At 40.2% G+C, this 15012-nt stretch overlaps 3 protein-coding genes across 7 annotated transcripts in view; 2 read left to right on the top strand and 1 right to left on the bottom strand.

Moving 5' to 3' along the window:
• Window positions 1–1314: 1314 nt before the first annotated feature.
• On the bottom strand, window positions 1315–5595 carry LOC111272089 (uncharacterized). 5 transcript variants are annotated; one of them, XM_022853295.2, is made up of 4 exons: window positions 5577–5595; window positions 3643–3844; window positions 3193–3381; window positions 1315–3054 (listed from the first exon to the last, which is right to left on the bottom strand). In XM_022853295.2, the coding sequence occupies exons 2-4, from the start codon at window positions 3778–3780 to the stop codon at window positions 1822–1824; spliced, it is 1560 nt and encodes a 519-aa protein (XP_022709030.1). In that variant the 5' UTR covers window positions 3781–3844; window positions 5577–5595; the 3' UTR covers window positions 1315–1821. The 5 variants fall into 5 exon arrangements, with proteins under 5 accessions (XP_022709030.1, XP_022709029.1, XP_022709028.1 ...); XM_022853294.2 differs by lacking the exon at window positions 5577–5595 and adding an exon at window positions 5052–5083; XM_022853293.2 differs by lacking the exon at window positions 5577–5595 and adding an exon at window positions 4810–5040.
• On the top strand, window positions 5164–11452 carry ECSIT (evolutionarily conserved signaling intermediate in Toll pathway, mitochondrial). The gene is made up of 8 exons (XM_086973158.1): window positions 5164–5179; window positions 6355–6713; window positions 7235–7360; window positions 7617–7703; window positions 7937–8161; window positions 9679–9826; window positions 10372–10504; window positions 10814–11452. The coding sequence occupies exons 2-8, from the start codon at window positions 6357–6359 to the stop codon at window positions 11085–11087; spliced, it is 1350 nt and encodes a 449-aa protein (XP_086829284.1). The 5' UTR covers window positions 5164–5179; window positions 6355–6356; the 3' UTR covers window positions 11088–11452.
• A 109-nt stretch (window positions 11453–11561) lies between these two features.
• Window positions 11562–15012, top strand: part of LOC111272088 (uncharacterized) — a gene marked incomplete at its 3' end in the record, with an annotated part of 41947 nt that continues 38496 nt past the window's right edge. The window contains exon 1 of the mRNA XM_086973159.1: window positions 11562–14781. The remainder of the gene's footprint in view (window positions 14782–15012) is intronic.

The following is a 15012-nucleotide window of genomic DNA, read 5'->3' as shown; positions in this document are numbered from 1 at the left end:
ATGGCAAACATACATTTCCCATGAATCATAGTTGTTTCAGCATCTTGACGATCAGAATGTCAGTGTCCGAAGAAAGAGCAAAAGACAACTGGCCTCATTGTTCTGTCTGTATCTATATATATATCTTTATCGTCTTTCTATCAAAACTATCATCTCATATTGTTTCGTATCAGCTTTTAAATTCGTATGTTACTGTACCTAAGGATAATTGTTTTTTGAGATGGCGATTTAGCGATTCACGGGTTATAAAGAAAACCGAATCACCCTGTACAGCCAATTCCAGGCAGGCATCAGTATTAGTGCGTAAGCAAATGTTTTTTGAAAACCTAGAGTCTGGTAAACTAGCTTATATAACGTACATCAGCATGGTGTTGTCTTCAGTTTAACTTTAAGCAATAAACGAAAGAATTTGTTCTTCAAAAATGACTGGTGTCACCACCTGTTTAGTTGCTTTCCGTATTCAGTCCTTTGGTTAGGATAGTTGAAAGTATTGCTATTTTCGTTCGTAAAAAGTCTTGGTTAACTTTAAGTGAATCGCAGACATTTTGTGCCAGTATCGTTTAATAAACATCTAAAATTGAATAATTTCTTCATTTTCTATTATACAATTACTTGTAGTAAAGGCAGATTATTAACTATTGTAACTTTTTTGTCACTCTCTGAACACGGGAAATGTTTGATCAAAACAATATTTTCGCGAAGGCGAGCAAACGTCGCCAGGCTCGAATTATTGAATTTATTTTTGAATTTTCCCAGCTTGTTTTCAACATTTCGCAGCTTCCCCAATTCTTCCCAATAACAGCTATCAAACGTTGTGTAAATTTAAAGTGCCTTTATATCTGTTAAAGTATCGGTTTTGATAACAAATACATTTGCAAAGACATTGTATTTACTTTTGCACTTCACTATCTAAGTGTCACAATCAGCAGATTTCGTTCTGACCTGTCCCTCACTGAAGAAAAAGATGCAAGCAATTTGGATTACGTTGCTTCATCATACCGTTAGACCTGCACGAGCAACATTGTTCATGTCAGTAAAAAACGAATTGAGAAACAACGAAACTGAACGTTCGTAATGATTATCGATATTATTTGTATGCAAGGTCTGAATTAACTCGATTCGATGTTGGAAGGAAACGACCCAAAAATTTCATATGTCCTTAATAGAAGATTTAAGATGAATACCAGAAATTCATCTCCATCGGAAATATTCAATGAGAGCCAACAAAGTGCTGCAGTCGTTAATCTAACCAAATGAAGCAAGCATTATAGCAAGAAATAAAGGCCAGTAAAGTACAACAGTAAAAATAAATAGTTAATGATCGGATACACACTGGTTTATTTATTAAGTCCACTTAAGATATTTAGTATACAAATATACAGCAACGTGCATTACCATAATAACACGTTCAAAAGTTATTGTACAGCTCCTCGATTTTAAAACCAAATTTAGTCAGCAGAAGTGCTGAGAAGTGGTACGTTCCGCGTCGATATTGACCTATTCTGAACTAGTGGCTAATTGATGGTTTGTTGTAACGCATATATATTTTCGCGTGAGGGTAGATAGTTGATTTGCAATCACAGTTACCCAAACGATGACTGGTTTAGCCTTTCATTTAACGTAACGTACTCCTTAAACTTAAGACTATATATCGACCACGTAAACAAACATACGTAGTCGAACATTTGCGTCGAGAAAACGAGGCTATGGCTACTGATTACCTGAGCTGTGCTTACGCAGCTAACAGTTACTTTAAGCCAGGAATCTTACATTATATAATAGCCGGTTTACAGTTTAGGACTTATGTCATTTTGCTTCACTTTATCTGCCCCCGTTTAAAACTTGACCGGTGACACTGTTGGCGATAGTTGCATGCGTCCGCTCTATATGTTTTCTAACGTGATTATAGGTGAATGCGGAAAAATCGCACAGGGCACACTTGTAGTCTCGAACACCGCCGTGACGTTTCTCGTGCAATCGCAAACTTTTCAAGTGTGCAAACCACTTATCACAGTGGCCGCAAGGGAATGAAGGTTCGCCATGCCCACGCATATGTTTATTCAGATCACCGCGTTCTCGCGCACGGTAAGGGCACTGATTGCAGGCGAACGGTTTCATATCGTCAGTGTGGGTTCGCATATGGCGAACGAGGTGGGCCTTGCGCTCAAACTGCTTTCGGCATACCTCGCATTGATAAAAGATCTCCGCCTGGCCGTGCACTAACTTGATGTGACTTTTTAGAATATAGCGATCTTTGTAGTTTTTGCCACAGAGTTCGCAGTATCTGGGTGCAGCTTCATCATGCCGCTCGTTGTGTTTTCGCATCAAATACTGTTGCTCAACGACGACCCCGCATGGAGCGCAGACGAGATTTGGGTGTCTCCTGACGTAGTGCTCAACCAACGCCTGTTTATTGGCCAAGCTCAAACTGCACTTGATGCAGCGCTCCAGGTGCATTCCTCTACCAGTTTTGTCGGTCCCATGCTCCTGAATCAGGTGCTCACTCAGATGAGCCTCGTAGAACGACTGAAAACCACAACTGGGACACTGCACTAACTCGTTCTGAACGGGTTCAGCGGCCCGTTTCTTTAAAAACGCCTCGTCCTCTACGGGGTCGCTCTTCTCAAGAGGAATTACCAGTGGGTATCGCACCCAGTCTGGCACCCCGTTAAACACGGCAATGCTGGCATTGAGGGTGAGTTCTCCCTGGTCAGTGGATACATCAAACGAAGCGCTTGTACCTTCATCCTGTCGAGACAGCATCGTCGTGAGAACCCGGTCGCAGAGAACGCTTGGAGGTAACGTGGGTGGTACATCGTCGATCCGAAGCTGGACAAGAAGTGCAGGACAAGGTGCGGGCGAAAGCAGCAGAAGTGACACTTGGGCTTTAGATTCGTGACCGCGCTCTTTTCGGGGCCGTCCACGACCCCGTCTGCCGAGTAGTGACGCCAGAGCGGTCACATCGATAGCCCGCTCTCCGTCCTGGCCAACTTCTTGACCTGACGTGTTGGTCAGAGGCTCAACAGGTTGCATCCGAAGTGGTACCGCCAACACCTAGAACACAGCGATGAGATTCAAAACGACATAAATCGTTGAATGTTGATAGCAAGGGATCCCGAATTAATTCCAATATATTATATATGTTTAAACTTAATTTCTTCATGTTTCTTTTAAACCTTTTTTTTTTCATACCTGTTTAGTATCATGGTTTATATGTACTACGTATTTTGTGCCTTGGAGCTCGATGATACAGTTGTGTGGTAACGGAATAGCATTTTCAAGGTCTAGAAACTCATCTCCCACGAAATGGTCTCCAGTAACAACGTCAGTGTGTGCAAATGTTTGCATTAGTGAGTCCGGTTCATCCGACTGAAACGATAACTGTTATGAACATGATTATAAAGACATTTGTAATCTAAAATCCTTTCGCAAGAGACCTGTCAACACGAATAACTCATAGCATTTTACCTGTGGCGCAACAATTTCGAATATACAACGAAAAAGATCAATATACAAATTATCGACGCTAACCAAAAGTAACAAGTGAATGCTGAGCAAACAGATATTATGAATCGAACTAAATGAAGTCTCTACTTACTTAACCTAACCTAAATAGAACTAGAAAAAGGACGATGCCCTTACCTCTGGTCTCACCGTCATAACTTCGGTTTCCTCAACCGGTGAAGGAATGTCGTTCCTAACCTGTACACCGGCCTCATAGCAAATGGTGTACGAGGATGGATTGTGAAGAAACGGTACGGATGATTCGCAAAAATCCATACGACTCTACCAAATTATGTACTCTTTGTTACACGTATATTGCGTCTGATCAAGTTGGCGAAACCTATAACCAACCATCAAGCTGGTTTTACTCACCTGGACTCAATCAATAAACTGATTTTTAAGCCACTACAGATTCACTTCTATAAGCTTGTAAAGATACAAATAATTCAGTTTACCCAACGTGTAATGCGCGGTCGATAGGAACCCTAGACCCGCTATGATTAAAAAAATATGAATATATAGTACTACCACTAGTATGTGTCGTTGTCCTAACCTATTATTCCTATTATTCTTGAATAACGTAAGCGTTATAGCTTATCTAAAAAAAAAATTATTGAATTCAAAAAACGGAACATAACAACATCTATTCGACTGGTGTCTTTGAGTATTTTTTTTATAGAATCGGTAAAAAAATTCTACCCTACAAGACTAGGAGAATCGGATATATGAATTTTTCATTTCGTTCTGGTGTATATAGTAATTTTAGACATGTACTAAATGTTAAATATTGTTTAGTCATTTCAAAATAGAATTTTATGTTACAGCTGAAACCAGCCAAATGAGAGGCATATGTTTCAATAAAGCTGTGAAATTATATATTGGAACAAAGTTTTTTTTAAGGTTACTCAGTGCAATAGTGAATTTACATACTATTCCTTCACTTCAGCGTACGCGAAAGTGTACTGTAAGCTTTGTGTTCAAACAATCTCATGTTTTTCGCCGTTACAGATAGATAACATGTCATGCTTTACGGGAAATTGTCATAAAACAATTTCCTTATCGTATCAAATCTCTCGCTCGCAGCAGTGACATGAATCAATGAAATGGTCAACAATATACTACACTGGCTATTGTGACGTCTATACTGTATAATAGTAATAATAACGACTGTAAGAAGTATTTCCCGTAAAATTAAAAACCATAATTAACGTTATTTCGAACACAAGCTCACAGTTTTGTTTTGTCGCACGCACAATGTTTTTAGCACAGTTATTAATTACTTGAGTAGAAAAAATATTCCCTTACCCCAAAATGATTCTACACTCTTGTCGTATAGCCTTGTTGTAACTCAGTTAACTTTACTTACTTAAACGTACATTTGGAAGCGTTAACTAATTGACTATTAACTATTAATTATTCTAATAATAACTAATGAAAATTGTCTTCAAACTCAATGCGATCAGTACAAATGTATTATAATGTGCAACAAGACACATTGAATACGGATGTGCACATCAAATTGTATAAACTGTGTCAGAAGTGCTCACAGCTTCTGCTAGCGGACACTGGAGTAATTGCCAACAATGCAACTGTTGGTCTTCCACAATCCGCGCATTTAGGCTTCAGTTCCGAGAATTAGTGCGATGCCCAATATTTACATACATCCCGGTCATATGTGCGTACTTTGTGATCTAAAGTGTTACAGTTTAAAGCGAAATACATCTCATACAGCCTGTTTATGTAATTGCGCAACGTAAGAGTCTCATTCTGATAAGAATAATATGCGGGTTGAATCTTTGCACGGTTTACTTTTCATGTATGTCGAATACGCACTGTTCTCTACGGAGTGTGCACACACATTTGATTGGCCTTCACCCATTGTAATGTACAATGGACTAAATTTATTATGCGTAGTGCGTAATGTATTATACGGCTATTGCCTGGTGAAGGGAAGTGACTGCCAATAACTTTATAGTTATAAAATGCTATATATTGCTCGGCTTAAAAATGGAAACAAATGATGCACAGGATATTTTTTAACTCTACGTATAGCATATATATTATGAACATACCAACTAGTGTAGAATTCTCCTAGGAGGCCTTCTTTTTCAATAATCGGAAGGGAAATCCGGGTCCGCTAGAGACATTTCTAAGTCGTTAATGTTCCGCCTCTTCTCATCTCTTTTGGTTTGTGTATGTAAGATTCAGTAAATTAGACACATACAGAGTTAGCAAGTCATTGTTTTAGAATGAAACCTACGGCAGATTATTACGCCATTATCCAATTAATTGTGAATAATAGGAATGCCGCACAGTATATATGCAGTAAACCATTTTAAAAACTGTCCGTGGTCAATATGAGTTGATTTCATGAACTATTACTCCTAGATATGATTCAAAATTTTCCCCATATGCTGTTGTCACTACTGAAACTATTCGAGTTAATTAGTGAATCAGTTTTCTATTCCCTGTAAATTTAAGTTGATGTGGAAAAAACAGCGAATTTATTTAAAATACACTGGAGCCAATGATGTTTAATCCTATTCTGTGAATAATGATCGCTTTGATACTGCTCAGGGTACGCTGTTCCCATGTTCAGAAAGTTTTCTAAGAAATAACATATGAGATATTTTACAAACCGTTTTTCATTTACCGTACTCATTTCAATTCTCGGACTATCATAAGATGAGCAACTGTATTCGAAAACAAGAAACTCCACAAGCAGGTTTATTTGTCTTAAGTGAACGTGAGTCTTAAACTTTAGCAATCGTTAATCGCTCGCTTGTTGTATGCTTCATAGCTATTACGTTCATGAAAACTAAACGAAAATTGATTTGCATCGATATACAGATATGTCGCTAAGTCGGGTTTCCCTCGGACGAGGTGTGGTGCTGTCACGCACCAATCTTAATCTAAGTGGAGGCCTCGCAATGGCCATGAAATTTCCTGTGGCGAGTCACATCGATTCCGGACGTCGGACGATCTTTGGTAAGAAGGACAATTTGGAACATGGAATCACGTTTCGGATACCGACCAAAGACAACACGACCGTAAGCAAACGAAAGGACGCGTTCAAAATTCAGAGCGATAAGGCGCGCGATAAGCAGGCTTTCCTTGAAGTTATTGAAAGATTTAAAGTAGCCAATCCTTCTCGAAAAGGACACGTCGAATTCATTACAGTAGCTTTAGACCACATGGAAGAATATCAGGTGAGTTTAAGGGCTTAAAAGCAAAGCGTTGCTCTCAATATAGTAGGGCCAATATTACAACACGGCCTAATACTCATACTTCACAAGCACCATGTAACTGATTTCGTTATAAAAAAAACATCGATGCTCTCTGCAGTTGGACAATGTACATTCATACATCTATAAAACAACCTTGATTAAGTAAATATCTCTTGTCAAGTAATTGCAAACGTTATGATACGATGTTTGATTAAACATTTGACAACTTAGTAAAGAAGAATGTGGGCGTTATCTGTAACAAATATCTTTAGAAGAAAACGACCAGCACCCACAACGCCTTGTAGCTGTGGTTTGTCCTACACATTATCCTCGCTGAGAGCTAGGGTCTTAATCCTTTCGTTCTTATTGTGCTTATCCGCAGCACAAGCAACACATAATATTAAGGCAAATTAGCCGTTCGAAAAAAAGAAAAGACAGCGTAAATATATTCTTGCTTCTCGAAGTCTAATTTCGTTATCATTGTTATTAATTTAATTATATAGGTTGTATCGGATTTGGACGTATTCTATGAGCTTATGGATCTCTTTCCCAAACACAAGATGCTCCCGGAAACTCTTATCCAGGCAGCACTCTATCATTTTCCGCGGCATCAGGAGGCAGGTTTAGCGGTACGCAATAATTTGATACTATGTATATATGCATTACAGTTACTGAGACAACGTGCTGGAATTATGTCGACAAGGGTGCCTTCCTTAAACAGCGTTGATATCATATATGCCATTGGTCCTATCCATTTAACCCATAATAATAATAGTAACAATCATATTATTAAAGAAATTGTTCACGAATGAAGGTCGTTCTTCCTTTAACTAATAGCTAGTCATTAAATAACAAACCATTTTTCTTGTAATGGCATTACTTCAGATCCTTGAGAAAATGGAGGTTGGCGGTGTGATGCCTGATAGGACTATCAGAAATCTAGTCCTGGATACTTTTGGCTCCGAATCACATGTAAGCCTGGTTTTGTGTTTGCCTGTTTTGACTTGCTTCTATAGACTCGCCTCGGTCTAATAAAATGATTTATCTAATATAAAAGTCTTGTGTATTCAACTTTACACATTAGTCGAGCTTATGATAGGTAGCGGATACCACGCAATTACATTGTTGTTCTTACGTTGTTTGTTGTAAGAATTCACAGATTATCTAAGTAAATATGTATAACGTTTTCTCTTTACGTCTCATAGGTATTCAAAAAACTTTGTCGTTTGATGTACTGGGTGCCGAAGTTCAAGAATGCATCACCTTACCCCCTGCCGAAGCCAGTTCCGCGTGATCCTCGGTTATTGGCTCGTCTCGCCATTGAGCGCATTACTGGGGTTGATCTTGAGACAGAGGTCGTGGACCTTCATGCTGATGATGTGCCTGATTCAATCGATAAGACCTGGATAATTTCTGGACAAAGTCCAAAGGTTAGTACATACATGTGGGCGTGTATGCGGCAGAGATGAGAAGGGAGAGAGAGAGAGAGATACAATGAGCATCATAAAAATATTGATGTTATTCATGAGCTACGAAGTGTAAGGAGAGTGGCTTAAGGCGTTCTAGGTTAAGACTGTTCGTCTTTTTTTTTCTTTTTAAGAAATAGAGGATATTTGTCTTTTTTACTGAGATTTAAGAGTGCTTTGGAATCCCTAGTTAGGTTTACTTGAAAAAAATTGTTGTATTTTTTAAGATTCTAGCTTCAATCGGACTTAAAAATAAAATTACATTTGCGCTACGTGCCGCTAGCAGATGAATTTTGAGTGGTGGAAAAACGCGCGAGTTAAAGTTAGTTGAGTTAATTTTAAGAGAAGATAGTTTAGAAGAAAAAACATTTTATAGTCTCGAGCATTAGGGCCCAGTGGTGAAATTTTTATTTCCCGTAGATACAAAAGTTATCAAAGGTTCGTAAAGCATTACGTAAGGAAGCATTAAGCGAAAGTACAGTACGTGAATAGAGCAAAAGAGCGAAGAGGCGATCAGATTTTTAAGAGATAGATATGAAATCCTTGAACACATTGCTGCAATCGAGGAAGTTTTTGACCAAAACAGAGTTTATGGTCCGAAAACTCTGGTGGCAAAAATTGACATTTTACAAGTATCGTGTCACAGAATTTTCACCTAAATACTGAAGGTGCGATAACTGAGCAAAAATGGGTGCCCTGTGAATTGATTCCAGGCCACTTGGAAATGCGTGTAGTATATTCTGCGTGGAATTTGCAGAAATTTAGTTAACAAAAAATTTGCCTGAAGCATACGGTTGCCATAGACTAGGCATGGTTCAATTTCTACCGCCAACCGAAGAGGGATCAAGCGAAAGAATGTAGTTGTCCTAAAGTAAAATCGAGTTCGAAGACAATGTCAAGTAGCCTCAGGCGTGAAGTGACAGTAATACTTGCATTTAACATGAGGGGCGTCTGCTACTATGAGATATTCGCCGAAGGTGAAACAATGCATGTAGCTCTCTATCTTGAGTCCCTCAAGAGATTCGTAGACCGTTGGTTCGGCAACCGAAAGCATTCAGTTTGGTTACTTGATAACAACGCCATACCTTATCGCCATGCATCAGTTACTTCCCGGGTTGATATCAATTCGGAAATGATCAGTATCAAACGTTGGTTTCAACCAGCTTATTTTTACGATCTAGGTCCGAACGCGGATGTTCGGAGTCCAGAAGCCGGTAGAGCGCTGGGGCAAATGTATAAAGGAGCGTACTTCTAAGGCTCATTTTTAAAGCCATCGCTTTAGCCTAATTGGTTCAAGGGTTATTTGACTTTAAAGTCCGTCAATATCGCCTGTGACAGTTTGATAATTACTATTTCTGACAAATCTCTCATATAACGTTGCTTCGACCCTAAATTCGGAAAATGTTTGATAATGCATTTAATATGAGAGTTTTTGGTAATAAATAGTTCACTGGTAAACCGTTATGCTTTTCATCTGACAGCAACAAGAACTTCTTGCCCAAGAGACCGGAAAGGTACCCTTACGGATAGAAGGCCCGCAGCGAGTTTGGTTGAGGGATGCGCTCATCAGTTACTTCTGTCTCGTGGGAAATCCACGGGAAAAACCCGAAATTCGTATCAATACAGATGGTAAACCTTTGTAAAACATATAGTTTGCCCCAACCCTACGAGGAACCGAATTTCTTATGCCGTATACGATTTCTCATATGTCACCAAATCTATTTAAACACTCTAAATAGGTAATAGTTGATTGTTAGATTCACGAGCATCATTTCACGTTATTTAACATTTAGCTCCTTTGTTCAATGTAATACCTGATATAATTTTTTTTGGCATAACAGCCCGGTAATTATTCGGATTTAGCTGATCAAGGGAGTAGTAAAAACAACTGCGATCAGATAAAACCGATTGACAATCTTAACTTTCGTCAGCAGTAGAAGATGTTAGTTTTACAAAAGTGAAATGAATGTTCCCAAGCAGTTTCAATTATAGTTGCGTGTACTTAAGCGTTAAACAGTTGCAGCCCCCAAATATAGCATAATTTAAAAATTTGAAAAATGTACCAGGTCGAAACATTTTGCAGTTTGCACGTTTGAAGGTAAACTAACTGTCGATTATAGAGTCTTGCTGCGTATCCTAACCGTATTTGAATCTGTGATATTGCCATGATTTAGACGTGTCAAACTTGAAGTTATTGTTCTTTGGTGAGAAAGCCGAACCCTCGCAGGATCTTTCATTACTTCCTACTGTTCACGAGCAGTCCGATTCTACTATATTCGCGGTTTGCTCCACCGGGACATCATCCAGGTTGGTAACCTAGACAACAGCTAGAACTGTCAAAACTTCATATGAGCAATGCGGAAACTAATTGAGTCCATCTCGGTAGCGCGAAACTGACTATGCGTCGATGTTTTGAAAAGTTTTGAGGCATCCACAAGCTGCTATTGACAAAACTGTCGCAGTTACAGAAAATAACCTAGGTTTGATATATTGGAGCAGCGGAATATCTTTTTAAAAACGCAGATTTGTCATTTCGAAGCCATAGGAGGTGCTATGTTACATGGTACTGTGCGAGGCATACAGTGAATTGAGCGAGATATCTTTTTTGCATTTCAGAGATTCGTTGCTTTCATGGCTACGGTTGCTCCAGAAGACAAACCCATGTCTAGAAACACTTCCTGTCGTATTTCAGCTCTTGGCACCCACAAACGCACTGACTACCGTCGGAAAGGGGTCTACCAATGAGAGAGGATTCGAAAGGGATTGCGGAACCGAACATTTAGTGGGAAAGAGCGATCTGGATTTATGGGATACATTTGTAAATACAGAACAGATAAAAAATAAGCAGGAAGAATTAGTTAGTAGTGATAGTAATACTACAAAAACATAATAGCAATGTTTTATTTTCATTGAAGGTAGTCCAGAGTCGTCTGGGAATCATATAGTCAAGTTGTCATAAGTTAATAATTTGCTTTTTTCGGCTTGTTAGCGGGATCCTATACCTGCTGTAAAACAAATTTATATTAACACATATATACATGTGTACACATATTCTTGCGAAAAAAAGGGTATGTGCTGGGTTACTAGCTGCTAAAGCATGAGGAGAAATATAGTCATATTGACATATTTCGAGCTAGAGATGGCTAGGAAATACGGTCAGACCGCCTCAACGAACATAATTTTATTTTAATTACTCAGCATATACAAATATTTATGTTTGGAATAAAAAGGTTGTCGCTTCTGGTATTCAGACTATATGGCACGTCGTTTTTCTATAGTTGTTGTCAACTGGCGATCGAAGCATATGACTTATAGTACAGCACTTACATTTCCAAATGTTTCGGCTCTAAATAAGTAATATATGAAAAGAAGCGTACATGCATTTCGGAGCACAAATAAGTATTGTAGCAGGTTATAAAGAAAAGCACAGGCATTTTCTATTGGGAGGTCTCCTATCCATTCGGTCTCGTTGGCCAGACAGGTGCTATCGAAGTACATAGAGTTTCCAATTATTATGGGCTGTTTTTTATATTTACCTATGTATGAATGATCTGAGAACCCGTGTACTACAACCGGCAAGTTCTAGTACAATTTTAGTGGTAAAGTCAAACGTTTTAAAGAAGAGGGTTTGTTAAATGGGTCCATGATAAGCATCGAACAAATAAGCTCAATTATATTTGTGTCCTAAAACCGCTGTGAACTGCTATTAGCTATTATTTTAGGATCACCAAATTTATAGAGCCATGATTTTTCGAATTTTGTATTTATCTCTCGACCACTATAAAACATTACTGAGTCCGGTTGCTGAGTTAGCGCTGTCACTCACAGAACGTTTTTTATCTTTAGACAAAAAAACTGCTATTTCCGCCCACTCGTACACTCTGTAAAGACGCACATTGTCACCCCCCTATCCACGTATCACCATCTATTGCAACGTTGCCAAAAAGCGATATCTGTTACTTTTCATTTTTCCCTCAGTATCTACTCGTGTTTTAACGACTGAATTGTATTATGTTGGAGAACGGCATATGAAAACATTAAGAAAGGTTAAAACTAAAGAAGGTTTCTGAAGAATATCAGAAAAAACCCGCCGCCGTTGCTCCATTTGCTATTTTTGATACTAAGGCCCAACCTCGAGACCTTAAGAATAAATCGAACAATTGTAGTCAGACAAAAATCGACAATTAAGTTGATGCCCTCTTTCATAAATGCGCAGCGATAACTAGATATGGACTTAATTCGTAATACTCCAGACGCTAAATTACGTACCACTTACCGAAAATAAACAGATTGCCCATCGCATTGTATAATGATAATAACGCAACCCATATGCGGTCGTTAAAGCTATCTGACAACGAGAGATGGCTTTCCAGCGGTGGATTTTGTATTAAAACTCATTTTGTTAATTGATGGTGTATGCTATCGCTTAAGTTGGTGGTTGTTCTGCCGAATTCTGATACATATAAATCTGTTTCTGCGAAATGGATTTATACGTATCTGAATTAAAATGAGGATTGCGAAAACCAACCCGGATCGTCGTATTTAGCGTAAATCGTGCCTCTATGTGTCGAGCAGCGAAGTTAGTCGGGCTTGGTTTAAGACACTGCATTCTGCGGAGCTCGCACGACGCATTCAGCCGAAACGGATCTTAAGCTAATCTTAGTGCCATTGAGTTATAATCTACGTAAGGAAACACCATCGAATATCCCCATGATGCGTTTTACTAAAAACTATGACAGCTGAAATCGCCTTCCGTCAGCTTTGTATGTGAGCTTCTACAAGTGCCTTTATTATTGGTTAGTTGTACTTCTTAACCTGGCACACATATATAAAATATACGTATGATATATAATATATATCATTGTGACACCAAATACTATTACATAATTTCCTTAACAATGTGATAATCCTTTAGAGTTTAACTACTATCGAATGTAGTTGCTGCTTGCTGCTCTGTCAGCGCTGTATTAGTATCGGAAACTACCTTCTATCCATGCCACATTTGCATCTACCTCTATTTGCTCCCCTATTGCCCTTTGCTGTCATCACTTCTATGACCACCGCCGCATTGTGCCGTCGTCGTTCGTTTATTCCTTATATTGTTTCCTTCGCATGCTTTGGTTATTCGGCAATCACGTGGGCGATTTGAAGGTTCCCGCCGCTGGTGGAGTGTGCGCGCTGATTTCACGCTCTGTAGAATTTAAGCAGTGAATAAAGGTCATTAGTCAGATGGCTGCGCATTCTTTTCGCTCCTATTTGCTTTGCCTTCATGCACTAACTGAGAGACCTGATCCACTGCTAGCAATAGTATATAAAATTGCCTTAGCCAGGAAGAACACTGTATCAAGCGCAGTGCAAGTGGACCGGAGCGTTTGCAGCATTGCCTGCTGCGCGACCAAACCTCGTCGCGCAAGCAGCCGCATCGCTGTGTGGGCATCAGTGAACGCTCCCCTCTGCAACAGCAGCAATGAAGGGTGTCTGCCGCCAGCGTGCCCGCGGCGGCTACGGTGGTCTAGGAGCCCTAAGGAGATCGTCAGCACTAGCCGCAGCCATCATCAGCTAACGAACCGCAGGGGAGCGATTGGACGTCGGCGAATAGTGAGCCGAGAACAACGAAACACCAGACAACTCTCACCTGCCCGCCTGGTCGTTCCATCACAGCACAGCAATGTGGCAGCAACTGAGGACTATAACAACTAGACCAGTGGAACTGCCGCCACTGTTGTTGCGAGAGTCATCGCAAATCATTTGCCGCCGCTGATGTCGTTCTTTGATGCGCTCACAGTTGATGGGCAACAACAGACCAACCGGGTGAGCCTTCCTTGTCGGCGCGCTCTGGCCAGACTCTCGCCTGTGCTCGCGGTCGCTCATTTACACTCACTGTACGGTTAAGACATGTAGAGTGGCGACGGTGGCAGCGGCTGCGTCAGCGTCGGCGAGCGCACTTACAGCACAGCACAGCGTACCACTACTACACAGTAGAATAGCAGCAGCAGTAGCACAGATCGCATGTGAGCGCCGTAGAGGAAGGACACGTCAAGTAGACAACTGGACCGATAGACACAGACGAGCGGCGGGCCGGCAGCTATACAGACGGACGGACAGACAGACAGACAACCAGCCCAGCCGCGCAAGACAGCCCAACGATAACTACGGTGCAACAATCACTAAGCAGAGGGCAAGCCAGCAGACGTACACAAAGGGAACCTGGAGCGAGTTAGTAAGCAGACTAGCTGGTTAGCTAGCTAGCTACTAACCCACCTACCATGAACAGTGAATTTGTTTATTAACTGTGGCTTTTTTAAGTGTGTATGTGTATGTGTGTGTGTATGAGCGATTGCTTATTGGTTCTTTGTTTCGTTTGCTGGTTAGTAGAAGTGCGTGAGCGTGTCGAGTGCTTTTCGGTAGGCCGGTGGCTCATGTCGGCTTCACGTCGCTTGTGCCTGCGGAGCTACTGTTCTTCGACGTGCGAACTGCGATGCGCTGATGGCCGTCACTGGGTCTAGTGTTGCGACGGAGACCAGCCATCAGATGTCTCATTAACACTCGCTAAAGTTGCGAGGTGTGGAAGTGCATGGAAAATGGTGATGAACTGACGCTATACAGTTTATTGCTACATGGTACCGCACCATTAATTACGCTTAATTAATTAGCTACGAGATAAAGATGAGAAAAATTACGGAATAATATAGAGCCGGGTCTGCCAGTGTTTCCTGATATGTACCGGTGTGGTTATATCGCTTCAAGTACAAACCGTAACGGAAAAGTAGTATACAGTAGATTGAGTCATATGAGAAACTATCATTATTTCTGCT

This window comes from Varroa jacobsoni, unplaced genomic scaffold (assembly GCF_002532875.2).
Source record: "Varroa jacobsoni isolate VJ856 unplaced genomic scaffold, vjacob_1.0 contig01555, whole genome shotgun sequence".
In the NCBI taxonomy this organism is placed as follows: Eukaryota; Metazoa; Arthropoda; class Arachnida; order Mesostigmata; family Varroidae; genus Varroa; species Varroa jacobsoni.
The sequence above is the reverse complement of the archived record's forward strand: the minus strand, read 5'-3'. Positions and strand labels throughout refer to the sequence as shown.

Bases quoted from the DNA above. Each gene is read 5' to 3' on its own strand.
- LOC111272089 (XM_022853295.2), bottom strand. From the start codon at position 3,780: ATGGATTTTTGCGAATCATCCGTACCGTTTCTTCACAATCCATCCTCG. The intron at 3,382-3,642 runs GTAAGGGCATCG...TGTTCATAACAG, and splicing joins TTATGACGGTGAGACCAGAG to TTATCGTTTCAGTCGGATGA. The intron at 3,055-3,192 runs GTATGAAAAAAA...GCTGTGTTCTAG, and splicing joins TAAACCATGATACTAAACAG to GTGTTGGCGGTACCACTTCG.
- ECSIT (XM_086973158.1), top strand. From the start codon at position 6,357: ATGTCGCTAAGTCGGGTTTCCCTCGGACGAGGTGTGGTGCTGTCACGC. The intron at 7,704-7,936 runs GTAAGCCTGGTT...TACGTCTCATAG, and splicing joins CTTTTGGCTCCGAATCACAT to GTATTCAAAAAACTTTGTCG. The intron at 9,827-10,371 runs GTAAACCTTTGT...GCCATGATTTAG, and splicing joins AATTCGTATCAATACAGATG to ACGTGTCAAACTTGAAGTTA.